We start from the raw sequence: 12168 nt of genomic DNA, 5'->3' as shown, positions 1-12168 counted from the left end.
ATCCGTGACTAAAATGATCATAGAATTAATAAAATAGTATAGTCAAACATAATATACTGGGCACTAGAATTGTGAATACATCATTCAGATCAGACCCATCCCCCCCCCCCCCCAAAAAAAAAAAAAAAAAGATAATTGCTATAAAAACTTTCATGACACCATGATTATGGTCACAATTTCATGCAACCTAGCTTAGGCGATGATGTCATAATTTAATCTCCCATTTATTTGTACATAATATAGAAATAAAACAAAATGATGTATATATAGATTAAGTCTGCAACTAAAATGCCTCTTGAATAAGTCATTGCTCTATGATTACAACTCAAGAGCATGATACCAATGATATAATTTCTTCTTCTTGAATTCATTTGAAAAAAAAAAAAAAGGACAAAATTGTCTACAAAGCCACTGGGATATTTCGCGGAAGACTCAGAATTCATCAACTTTTAAATTTGTTATCAGCTTTGATAAATTGATTTTTTTCCCCCTTTATTTTGTTACACTCATTAGAATCACCCTAAACACCAACTGGGGTTTTTCTTTCAGGTAATACCATGAATTTGACTAGAACAATTTGTCCCTCAAAACTATGAAATCACCACAGTAACTGCATACATCAGTCAATCATGACCGAGGATAAACCTTCTTTAAACTAAATCTGTTTTAAACAGCATTTCATATGAGATGGCATCTCTTTTTCTTCATCACATTGCAACACGCAACACTTCAGACATCGGTTGACTACGTTTAACAAGAAATGCAGCATGTCCAGCTTTGCTATTGAGAAATGTAGAGCATGTACTTGTAAATCTCATCAGAGAAATTGCTGTTGTTTTATCAATGCACTAACCCTTCAAACGAGTTAGAGGGATACTGTTTACACCATATATTTTGCAAGGTTTTTGTTTTCACAACTTCTAGAGTTGGGTCCTATTCTCAAATTTTAAAACACGTGAAAATATCATCTCTGATCCAGACATGAATACAACGTGCACACATACATTAATAATCTATTGCTGTACTCTATGACTGCAAATTTAACCATTCACAAAATTGTTGGAAAGTCCAGATTTGCAATAAAAAAAGAAGAATGGGCTCTGTATACAGTAAACAGAAGAAAGCGGATTGTTCTTTTACTGGAAGAGGAAGGGAAATATCTTTATGAATGGATTACACCTCCACACTTGCCAGTGACTGAGATGCCTTGAGGTTGTTTCTCTTTAGTATGGAGCCGAGCTGTTTTCCCGGACCGATCTCATATGTGAATGGAAAGGCCATGTTCTTGGGGCGCTGATAAATGTTGTGCATCGTCTGTTCCCACATCACCGGCTCAGCTACCTGTCGCTTCAGCTGCCTCCGGATGTGCTTCGGGCTGCCGTACGTGTTCCCATCCACGTTCGAGTGCACGGAGATGACGGGTGTTTCCACGGCGACGGAGGCAAGAGCCTTGGCCAGGGGTTCCTGGGCACTGCTCATGAGAGGGGTGTGGAATGCTCCACTGACCGGAATTGGCCTCACCATCTTCAGGTCAAATGATTTGGACATCTCTTTGATGAAGGACAGAGCCTGGTAGGAAATCAAATGGTATTTGAGTGCGTTGTAAATGACTGATGATATTGGCTGGTTACAAGAGGAACATGACAACATGTGAAGATATTTGGCCTTATCAAGGACAATACCAGTAGTCATCAAAAACGATTATCATCAAAAGGAGTCTGAAATTGAAATGCAACCAAAATGAGCTTCAAAGGTTCAGGGAGCAAAAATGTGAAAGAGTGAATACTGTAAAACACAATATTTTAATGGCATGAAATTTTCGCGAGTTGCCCTTAACATTCAATGCATATAGTGTAGACAAGAACTTTCACATGCATTTTAATTTTGCAAATCTTGGCTTACGTAAAATTTGTGAAATTAAAATGCACGCGAAAAATCCTCCTTTTACAGTAACTCATATGAAATCTTCATTTCAATACTGCTTTATATTCAAGGGATGATTCAATGTACATGAAAAGACAACTTTAGCATACTTCTCACTATATAACTGCCAATATCTATGTTTTAAATAATATACCTAAATATGTATGTCACCAACTGCCTACAATGAAGAAATGATTCAAGCGGAATAGAAAAAATTGCTAGACTTCTACATGTCAAAAACTAAAGCAGCCTGTGTTGTGCTTGGAGAAGGCAGGCATTATTGTGCATCTCCTGATTACTCAAACAGTTACACTAGTTGCCTGGAGACAAAAGAGTCCCATATAAAATATGTTTGTTGCTTTTTCACTGCCTACACAATTCTGATCCTAAATATCTATTACATATATAATGTTACACTCTCCCCACCAATCAGCTCATAGGTAGTAAAATCTGATAGAATCTTCCATGGATGCTACTCTGCTCCAGATACTGTAAAACATGATATGTTCGCGGCATGAAATTTTCGCAAATTGCCACTGGCGTTCAATGCATATAGTGGAGACTAAGAACTTTCACGTGCATTTTAATTTCACGAATCTTGGCACTCATGAAATTCGTGAAATTAAAATGCAGGTGAACATTTCTCGTTTTACAGTACCATGCATAAAAACTATGGCTGTTGAGCATAGTTTCGCATTTTGTTGACTATCAGCAAGGAATATCTTGCCAATGGAACTCTGCTCATCATTCTTAGTGTCAATTTTCAAAGAGAATATCAAAAAGTTCCTGTATACTTTTTGACCTCATTAGTGAGACAATTTCACCATGTAAAGCACATTGATCACTTTGACTGGAAATGCACCGCACAATAGATTGTTCATCATCATTATCACTATACCTCACTGTGACCTGCAAGAACTCTTGCATCTGGATAGAGGTAGTTTGCCACACGACACACTGGGCCCTTGACACCGTGGTGATTTCTGCAGTAGTTTTCAGCTTCTTTGCACACAAACTTGTACCTCGCCCGTCGCCCTCCCACGACAGATATCATTCCGCTCGATACCGCTTCTGATGCATGCTGCATTGCCTCGGCACGGACTTTGATGAGATATATGGCTGCCAAGCAGAATGACAAGCAAAAAATAAGATTTTTAGCACATGGTTCAAGATCCTTTTGTACAGATGCCAATACAGCACACAACAAGCTAATTCATTCTCGTATATGGGTTTATGATTCAACTTGCTGAATTACTGTAAAAGTGTAATTATTTGGGTCAGTAATTTTTCACGCTCGACTGGGTAAGAGGAATTTCATGTGTTTTTATTTCCGTGGACTCAGGACATGAATTACTGGAACATATGGCCTGCAAATACATTTATGCGCTTTTATTTTTGCGCTGGCTTCTGGATGTCAAAATGCGTGAAAATGTCCACTTTCACAATACACTAAAACACACAAAAAAATCCAACTATCATTCTCAGTGCAAATGGGGAGTATATTCTCAAGTAAAATGGAGCTAGTTTTTCCTTTCTTAAAACAAAACAAAACAAAACAAACCTCAGCAGTGTATTACTGTAAGATTTTATACATCATGTTGGAAGGCATTATTCTTCAACCATGCAAAATTTGTGCTGTTTGCAAAAGGGATGCATGGCCCATGGGAAATAGGATCCTCAGATTAAATACTCACCATCTTCAAATGAGATTGACCCAGCAAAGACCAGAGCTGCAAACTCTCCAACACTGAAGCCAGCAGCAGCAACACAGTTCTCTATGGCCTTAGATAGGAAAGCCAAGAAAAACACATAAACATCAACTGTAATCTGGGTAAACTGACAAAAAAAAAAAAAAAAAAAAAAAAAAAAAAAAAAAAAAAAAACAGATGGAGGAGGTAGTCTGGACACAGCATGCATACACAATCAAGTTTAATTAATCTTATTCTTTTTGTAATGTTTGTAAGTGGGTTTCATAATGCATCCTGATTTATGGATGGCTCTTTCAGGTGATCTGAGAAATTTGCGAAACCTTTAATTGTTTCGTAGCTACTGTGGATCTTATGTTAAAAAGCGAGTCTAAACAAAAAGCACTACATTTGGTTGCTGCTAGGTAGGATGAGGTCAGACAAAGTTTTCTTGGTAAGGAAATCCTTAGTTTGCATGTTGTGCACAATATTTGTGAGTAGTAAGAAATTCCCTCATCTGTTTTCAAAAGTCAAGGAAATATTCACAGAAAACAAGGAAAAGTAGAAATTACGCGGTGCGTAACATATGTCCCCGCCGGAAGTAGCATTTTGTAACAAAATGTGCAATATAGGTAAAAAATCAAGGTCAAAGGTCAAAGAAGTCAAAGGTCAAAATTCTGTGTAGAAGTTTTGAAGCCCTCACCTAGTGCCATCACATAAAGCAAACGGAATCGAAATCGGGTTAGAAATGGCGAAGGAGTAGCATTTTGTAGCAAAATGTACAATATAGGTCAAAAAATCAAGGTCAAAGGTCAAAGAAGTCAAAGGTCAAAATTCTGTGTAGAAGTTTTGAAGCCCTCACCTAGTGCCATCACATAAAGCAAACGGAATCGAAATCGGGTTAGAAATGGCGAAGGAGTAGCATTTTGTAGCAAAATGTACAATATAGGTCAAAAAATCAAGGTCAAAGGTCAAAGAAGTCAAAGGTCAAAATTCTGTGTAGAAGTTTTGAAGCCCTCACCTAGTGCCATCACATAAAGCAAACGGAATCGAAATCGGGTTAGAAATGGCGAAGGAGTAGCATTTTGTAGCAAAATGTACAATATAGGTCAAAGGTCAAGGTCAAAGGTCACGACTGAAATTCTGTGTAGAAGTTTCAAAGCTCCCATGTAGTGCTATCATATAAAGCAAACAGAATCAAAATTGGCTCATAAATGACAGAGAAGTAGCAAATTGAAGATTTTGATCACACACGGACGCACACACGGACACACGGACGGACGGACACACACACGTACGGAGCCCGTTTCATAGTCCCCTGCTCGAACTCGTTCGGCGGGGACAAAAAAGGACCTGGCTTGGTTTGCTCTAAAATGATAATGCTTCCCCCCCCCCCCCCCCCTTCACACAATTTATTTCAACGGATCAGTTCTTTAACTCTTTACTAACTGGGCATTCTTGTATCAACGTGCATTACCTTTGGCATTTCTTCTTTGAGTTTCTCCACAGCAGCCAGGGCCGTCACCACCACAGCGGGCTGGCAGTGTATCGTCCTGTCAAGTTCTTCTGCTGGTCCGTTGATGCAAAGTGCTAGCAGATCATAACTAAAAGGGATGGGGAAAAGGGAGTGGGGGTGGGGTGGGGAGGTGATAGGTTATCCACAATATGTACATGCTTCATACATGTGTGTGTGTATGTTCACAGCATGGGGGGGGGGGGGATTTAAAACTAAAAAAAAAATCATAACTGATGTCATTTTATGACAACATTTACACTTTGTAAAACGTATGTTTTCTTTCTTTCTCAAATCATCCAAATCTCTCAGAATTGTTAAATCCACCATGAATCCAAAAGGACAAAAGGTACATGTGTATGCTCATTCAGGTACCAAATATGTGTACAATTAAAAATATTAATACACCAGGCTTTCAAGGAAAAAAAAAAATCAGCTGAAAATGCAGAATAAAAGTGAATTCAAACAGTTTATAATCACATGGCCAACAGCATATAGGCATAATACAATTCTATCCAGTTCTACATTAATATGGTTGTCTTTACCCCAGAATTTCGGATGCAGCCGCAAACATCTCTTCCACGTTAGGGTACTTCAGCAGTCCCCGCCCCATGCCAACAAACTGTGACCCTTGACCTGGGAACAAGAGGACTGATGTCTCTGAGGGATCTTGCATTGGTCTTTGCTGCTGCTGTCTTCCTCTCTCAGTATCAGTCCTGCCTTTGTCATCCCCAAAATCAAATTCTTCGCTCGATGTGTCATCTGCTTTAGCATCATCTAGAAGCGCCTTTATCCCTGCCCTCCGGTCCCTAGCAGACAGTTCCCTGCTGTTTTCTCTATCATTGCCAGATTGTGAGAGATCTTGACTTACATCATCTCCCTTTGTATTACTGTTCTGTTTCAATGAGGTGGACAGGCGACATGATGGTTGCTCAAAATTCGCTCCCCGCCTGCCACATATGCCTTCAGCACTGAGCCTGAGTGGTATCCCCGACTTTGCTCTTTTTGCACTTGTTGTACAATATGTCCTTGCCAGTCGTTGCTGGCAACCAAACTCACATTTCGCCAGGCCTCGCAGCAGCAACAAATGGTTTCTCCTCCTGGTGTTGCTACATGGAAATGGAGCGAAAGAACTGCAGGAGATGTCTCTTCGATTTGCACAGCCCCATTGTGAAGTGGAGGTGGGAAAGGATCCATGGCCGATGAACCCAACATTGCGGCATCTTTGTAAGAATCTCCATGCCAAAGTGTGTCTGCTTTGAAGCAGCCAATCAGCAACCTTTGACATCACTGATTATTCTTGCAGAGCCAATGATCTAGAAATTGAATGAGACACAACATTGAACAAGATTATATGACATTGTCACTTTTTGGACTGTATCAATAGTACCTGGTAATAAATGATAACATTACAATGATACACCTCATTTTGTAGAACACAGCTGGTGACAATGATGTCAGTACTGCTCAATTCATAAAGTTTTTACATAAAGTTATATCAGTCACATTTAAGCATTCATGGATGCTAATAGGTTAAGTTAAGTCACTGTTAACATGGAATTGATAGCCCTTGTAAAGAAATATCTGCTGCTTTAGTCAACAGATGCTTAATGGAGGTTCTTGTGTATTCTTAATTTTTTTCTAATGTGTGCACTAAATCATTATGACTTTACCCATCCAAGCATAACTGGAGATTTCTCAATGATACATCACTTAATGTGTGATTTATATCTTATATCTGTAATTACAGTAAAAACAAGCTACATGTACAACATTCTTCCTAAATTTGTTTCAAACAATGTCTCAGGAAAGGTAAACTTATTCAAGACTGGTTTAGACAATCCCTGGCTTGTATATTTATGTAACAAAGTGATCTACTTGTAGAGTTGTAGCAGGCCCTAAGTACAGAGTAGTATGGTCTCAGATGCTTTGCATAATTTGTATTTTAATGTTTTTTTTAAGTTTCAATGCAAGATTCAAAGCATACTGTTTAAATATGCTGGATATTTCGTGAGGTTTTTATTTTTGCAAATTTTGCAAGTTGGGTGCTATTCACAAATGTAAAAACATGCAAAAATAGATCTATTAAGTTAATAGATCCTCTATTTTCAAATTTGTGAATAGCACCATGCATGCACCAATAACTGATCCTGACATGAATGTGATGTGCACGCATTTTTCCGTTCAGTTGTACAGCTCTCGCTCTAGTTTTCCTCTCATCCCTGAAGTGTAGCCTGTAGGTTATGTTATGTTACACTTTTGCCAGTGGTCAAATTTAGGTAAAGATAACATTAAAACATTTAGTTTCGCATCTCCTAGTTATAAGTTTAACGTTTAGACGTCTACACCAGTCCGATCCAACGCATGCACGCAGCTCAGCGCAGCACTAACTGTCGACTGTCTAAAGTAAACTAGCGACGCGGGCCGGCCTGCGGTGTAACACTAAAGTCTAAACAGTAAAACACTAGAGTAACTGCGTCAGTAAGCGGCCGTGCAGCCGTTCGCGGCAGGTACAACATACACGGTAATATAAAGCTAAACACAGCATTGCACTGTTACATGCACACTACACATATACTAACACACTAGCAATCAACAAAAACCAACCGATAAAATGGGCACGATCTCTGACGAAAGTGAAATTTTCTCACCTAAATGACAACATATCGCATCCAAAATGAAATTTTCGGTACTTCTTAACATAACAGTTAAGAAACAATGGTCCAAGAAACTGGATTTTTTCTCGTTTTCTCGATGTTCATGGATTTTGAAAACATATCCTCACGTAAAATAGAATTTTCGCGAGCCGATGTGGGCCGCCATTTTTTTCGGAAAGTGGATGTTACCATCGAAAAAAAATGAGAAAAACACGAGAAAGACATCAACAACACCGCCAGAATTGCGATCTTGTTTGCGGCCAATGCATGTGCGCACGCTATTTTCACGTGCTTTCGCAATGGGAATTGGCGCTTACGCAATGTTCTTCTTCTTCTTCTGATTAAGTCTGCCTCCTTCAATAGACTGAAGATTCTTGCAGACTGGTGCTATTTACATTATAATACAATTTATTTACAGATATTTACAAGCACATAGAAAATTTGACGAAAATACTAGCCACTGTGATCAACCGTTAGACGGTTTCGAAATGATCCACAGATGGCGCTGAAACAATTTCTGACGACAGGGAATTCCAGTTCCTTACAGTTCTTGGGAAGAACGAATGGCGATGCGAGTCAGTTCTCGAATATGGTACCTGGTAGGAGTGTGGTTGCGAGGCTCTCGTTAACTGAGTAGCCTGTATGATGATATAGTCCTGTGCTGAAAGAGGAGTGAGATTATTGTGTATTTTGTACATCATAATTAGCCTGTCATTTTCTCTGCGCTGTTCCAGAGTGGTCCAATTAAGTTCGCGAGACATGTGAAGGCGTTCAGCTAAAGATCGCGGAGCATGCGCGTATTGCATAGGGATTGTACATCGTGCCGCAAGCAGAAATACTACGTCGCATATCGCCCTTATCGGCGAAAATTGTGCCGGATTTTGCCCTCGTAAATCATGAAAACTGCGTTGGTCAATGGTAAATTTCTTTCATGAAAACAATTGCGTTAATGAATAATCTTGTCTATGATATATGAAATGGTTGAAAATAATTTGCCTGATTTGTTTACAAGTTGGAAAAACCCTTAACAATGCTTAAACTGCCGCAAACGGGATATTTTACTCTAGTTGTAGTACAGTATAGACCTAGTAGCCTGCCTAGCTAGTATACTTGGGTGACCCGCACCTCGTCATAGTTAATGTTTGCGCATATTTGAATCACATTTTGCCACTGAAATTCTTTGAAATCCAACTCACATACAGGAAAAATGCTGAAAATTCCAATGGAATCACAAGTTCACTGATCGATATCGAAAATTTGCAACTATCGTCGTCAAACGCGAACGATGCAAAAAAGTTGCGCGCTAAGGAAGGGGCCCGCAACTCGTCACCCGCGCTCCCATAGACAAAGCACGTAAAAGACGTGTGCGGGTGACCGTGATGCTCCCATAGACATACACGTAAAAGATGCGTGTGGGGACAGTGGTGATACTTATAACACGTATTCCGATTAAATTTCAGATTTTCGCCAAAAACTGTTCGGTTTTCACCACAATTTGCTTGGTTGTGGTAGCCCTGCCAAGTTTCAAGCGTACTGAACACAGTCCCGGGCATAAATTTTTGTTTAGTGCGCTTAAAACAATTTTAAGTGGGGTGACGGTATTCGGGCCCCTGACGAGGTGCGGGCACCTCGCTATACTACTACTAGTTACTATTACTAACGGGTGTACTGGATGTTTAATGAACGAACGAACGTTTCACACCAATATTTCTAGAAACAGAAGTGTAATCTATATTCACTTGGAACACGACGAGACTTGGTCTTGTAGTGGTCTACTTTTAATTGGCAAAAACACAAAAATCAAGATAGCTAATTATAACGCATTTTTAAACATATGGGACTGTGCACAACAAACGTGGATGAAATGAGACATCATCCATCTAGCAGTATCACGTAGAATACCGTATCCATAACATCATAGGCATTACAAAAAAGAAGAGAGAACTCAAAACAGTTCTAACATATAATATACATAGGAAATGTTTTATTATGTATATGTGGATATAACATTCAAATATAACATTCAACCAAATCAACTCACATTAGGTCAACACCACTCACCGGAAGTTTCCATGGAAAGAACGATTCTACCTGCTTGGCAGGGGATGTCTTAATGACATTATATTCTTGACGCCTCTTTACAAATCAGTTTATCAATGTTTATCCTCACTCAGCCAGTATTATGATCTGATTCAAGATTTAATAATATCACTGGTATGACGCATCGTTTAGATATATTTCAAATTCTACATATTACCTCATAATATCGCATCGTTACCCTCCTTCGGAATGTAGTCGTCCTCTAGCGGCTCCTCTTTGTAGTGTAGGGTTTCATTCTCGGGCAACTTCTGCACTGCGATCGAGCGAGGAACCCGAGGCGAGCTGGTGGGAAGATACGGCGTCAGCTCGGTGAGCCGAAGCGAGGGAAGCTGTACCCCAAGTATTATGTCACAGTCTGCTGCACACTACCTCCGTCGAGCATTTGAAATTACATGCTACATAGGCAAAACGCGGTAATTCGGCCAGCTTCAGCGCGCCGATGAGCCAGGGTAGTCGAAGCGAGATGAAGATGGCTGCCGCTGGTGTCGCAAAGTCGGGGCTTCTCGAGGTACTCGTTCGTGATCAGTGGTGCCGCATTTTGGCCGCCTTGGACGAGGAAGCCCTTACAATCAGCCTTGAGGATGGACACGATATCAATGGCGTTAGCAACGGGAATAACGACGGCGTCAACAAGGCCAATTCGTCGACGACTTCATCGTCAGGTCATCATCCGGCTTCCGGGAGAAACGATTCCATACGATACTCGGATTACATGCATCACACACACGGCGGCGACACAATCCCTGATTCCATCGCAAATCAGAAGAGAGTGATCCGCGTTGTCAAGCAGGAGGTCGGTGGTCTGGGCCTCAGCATCAAGGGCGGGAAGGAAAATAAAATGCCCATCATCATCAGCAAGATTTTCAAAGGCCTAGCCGCAGACCAGACGGAAGCTCTGTATGTTGGGGACGCTATCTTGTCCGTGAACGGGGAGGACCTGCGAGATGCCACTCATGATGAAGCTGTGAGATTGTTGAAGAGATCCGGCAAAGAAGTCACTCTCGAAGGTGAGCAAAACATTTTCAACTGATCATCCAGAGCCATATGTTTCTCTCTGGATGCACTCTCAAATTTGTGATACAGAACTGTAGGCCCTAGTCTAAATGATATGTGACCCAGGCTTTCTGGAGTTGGGGATTTAATTCTAATATTAGTCTAGAATTTAGGTTTTCAGGGTTTTTAGTGTTTGTTTTTCTTTTTAACATGAAATGAACAACAATGTAGATACTGGTATAATAATACAGAAACATATAATGATGTATGTAGGCCTGCTGTAGGCATTCTGAGCCGAAATTGTATAATATTGCAGAAGTAATATCTTGTGGTTTTTTTCTCACAAGTTTTATTATAGATCTTAAAACATTGGATATCCTCAGGCTCAAGGGGTTATGTTGTTAGCTTGGACAGTTTTATTTTGTTTTGTTAATTTGATGATTGATTATTTCAACAAATAACAAGATTGTGTGTGCGTGTGTTCCTTTTTTCTTCTTTTGATGCATGCTTTTACCTGAGTTGGACAGGTTCTTCATTTTGGTCTTGGTTGCCCCAGAAAGATGATCAATGAGCTTGTTGATTTGTCTAGCACCTTTCGGGCAGTCATGAATACATGATTGACTTTGCAAGGTCTCCAAGGACCCTCTCTTTTAGTATGTTTTGTTTTTATGAATTTCATAATCTTTATACAACTCAAGGAGATGAGGACCATTTAACTACTTTGTAAGCATTTAATACAAGTGATATAGCATTTACTCATATGGGTCCCAGGGAGATATTTATGCTAATTGGTATTATTGAATATGATACATGTACATGGTATGTATACTTTGAAGATTTACACTGAAAAAATTGCGTCGGATGCATGACATCCTGAAGAAGTAGTACCTTTACTAGCCTACCATTCATTAGTGTCACAACCAGTTAAAAAAATACATCTAGATTGTACATGCTGCTAGCATTCATTAACTTCTATGGACTGCAGTCACCATTTCATTGCAGCAGATATTTGAAAACAAATTCACACGTATGTGAAACACATAGGGCCTACCATTTGCACAAGTGATATGAAAATACTGATTGAAAATTTTATGGTATTCTATCACCATTAAAGATCCTATATGAAGGGAATAAATGTTCGTAAAATTCGTTTGTAGATGAAATATATGTTGGTAATTGACCAATTATGCAAAAAGTTTGGCTCAAATCCCCGCAAGCATCTAGATATCCGCTATTTGCAAGTCCCAAACATCCCCCTCCCTCCCCCTCGAAAACCAGCCACAGTACGGGACTCCAA

General features: G+C 39.8%; 2 protein-coding genes across 2 annotated transcripts; one reads left to right on the top strand and one right to left on the bottom strand.

Annotated features, from left to right (window-relative positions):
- Positions 1 to 417: 417 nt before the first annotated feature.
- LOC139721484 (malonyl-CoA-acyl carrier protein transacylase, mitochondrial-like) lies at positions 418 to 6409 on the bottom strand. The gene is made up of 5 exons (XM_071632801.1): positions 5667 to 6409; positions 5086 to 5212; positions 3618 to 3705; positions 2822 to 3042; positions 418 to 1569 (listed from the first exon to the last, which is right to left on the bottom strand). The coding sequence occupies exons 1-5, from the start codon at positions 6407 to 6409 to the stop codon at positions 1174 to 1176; spliced, it is 1575 nt and encodes a 524-aa protein (XP_071488902.1). The 3' UTR covers positions 418 to 1173.
- Positions 6410 to 10180: 3771 nt separating this feature from the next.
- LOC139721443 (beta-1-syntrophin-like) lies at positions 10181 to 10962 on the top strand. The gene has a single exon (XM_071632758.1). It carries the CDS (start codon positions 10318 to 10320, stop codon positions 10906 to 10908), a length of 591 nt encoding a protein of 196 aa, XP_071488859.1. The 5' UTR covers positions 10181 to 10317; the 3' UTR covers positions 10909 to 10962.
- Positions 10963 to 12168: the final 1206 nt, after the last annotated feature.

This window comes from Diadema antillarum, unplaced genomic scaffold (genome assembly GCF_040938485.1).
Source record: "Diadema antillarum isolate AM-2024a unplaced genomic scaffold, OU_Dant_1.0 scf00000143, whole genome shotgun sequence".
Classification (NCBI taxonomy): Eukaryota; Metazoa; Echinodermata; class Echinoidea; order Diadematoida; family Diadematidae; genus Diadema; species Diadema antillarum.
This window is presented reverse-complemented; position numbering and strand designations above follow the sequence as displayed.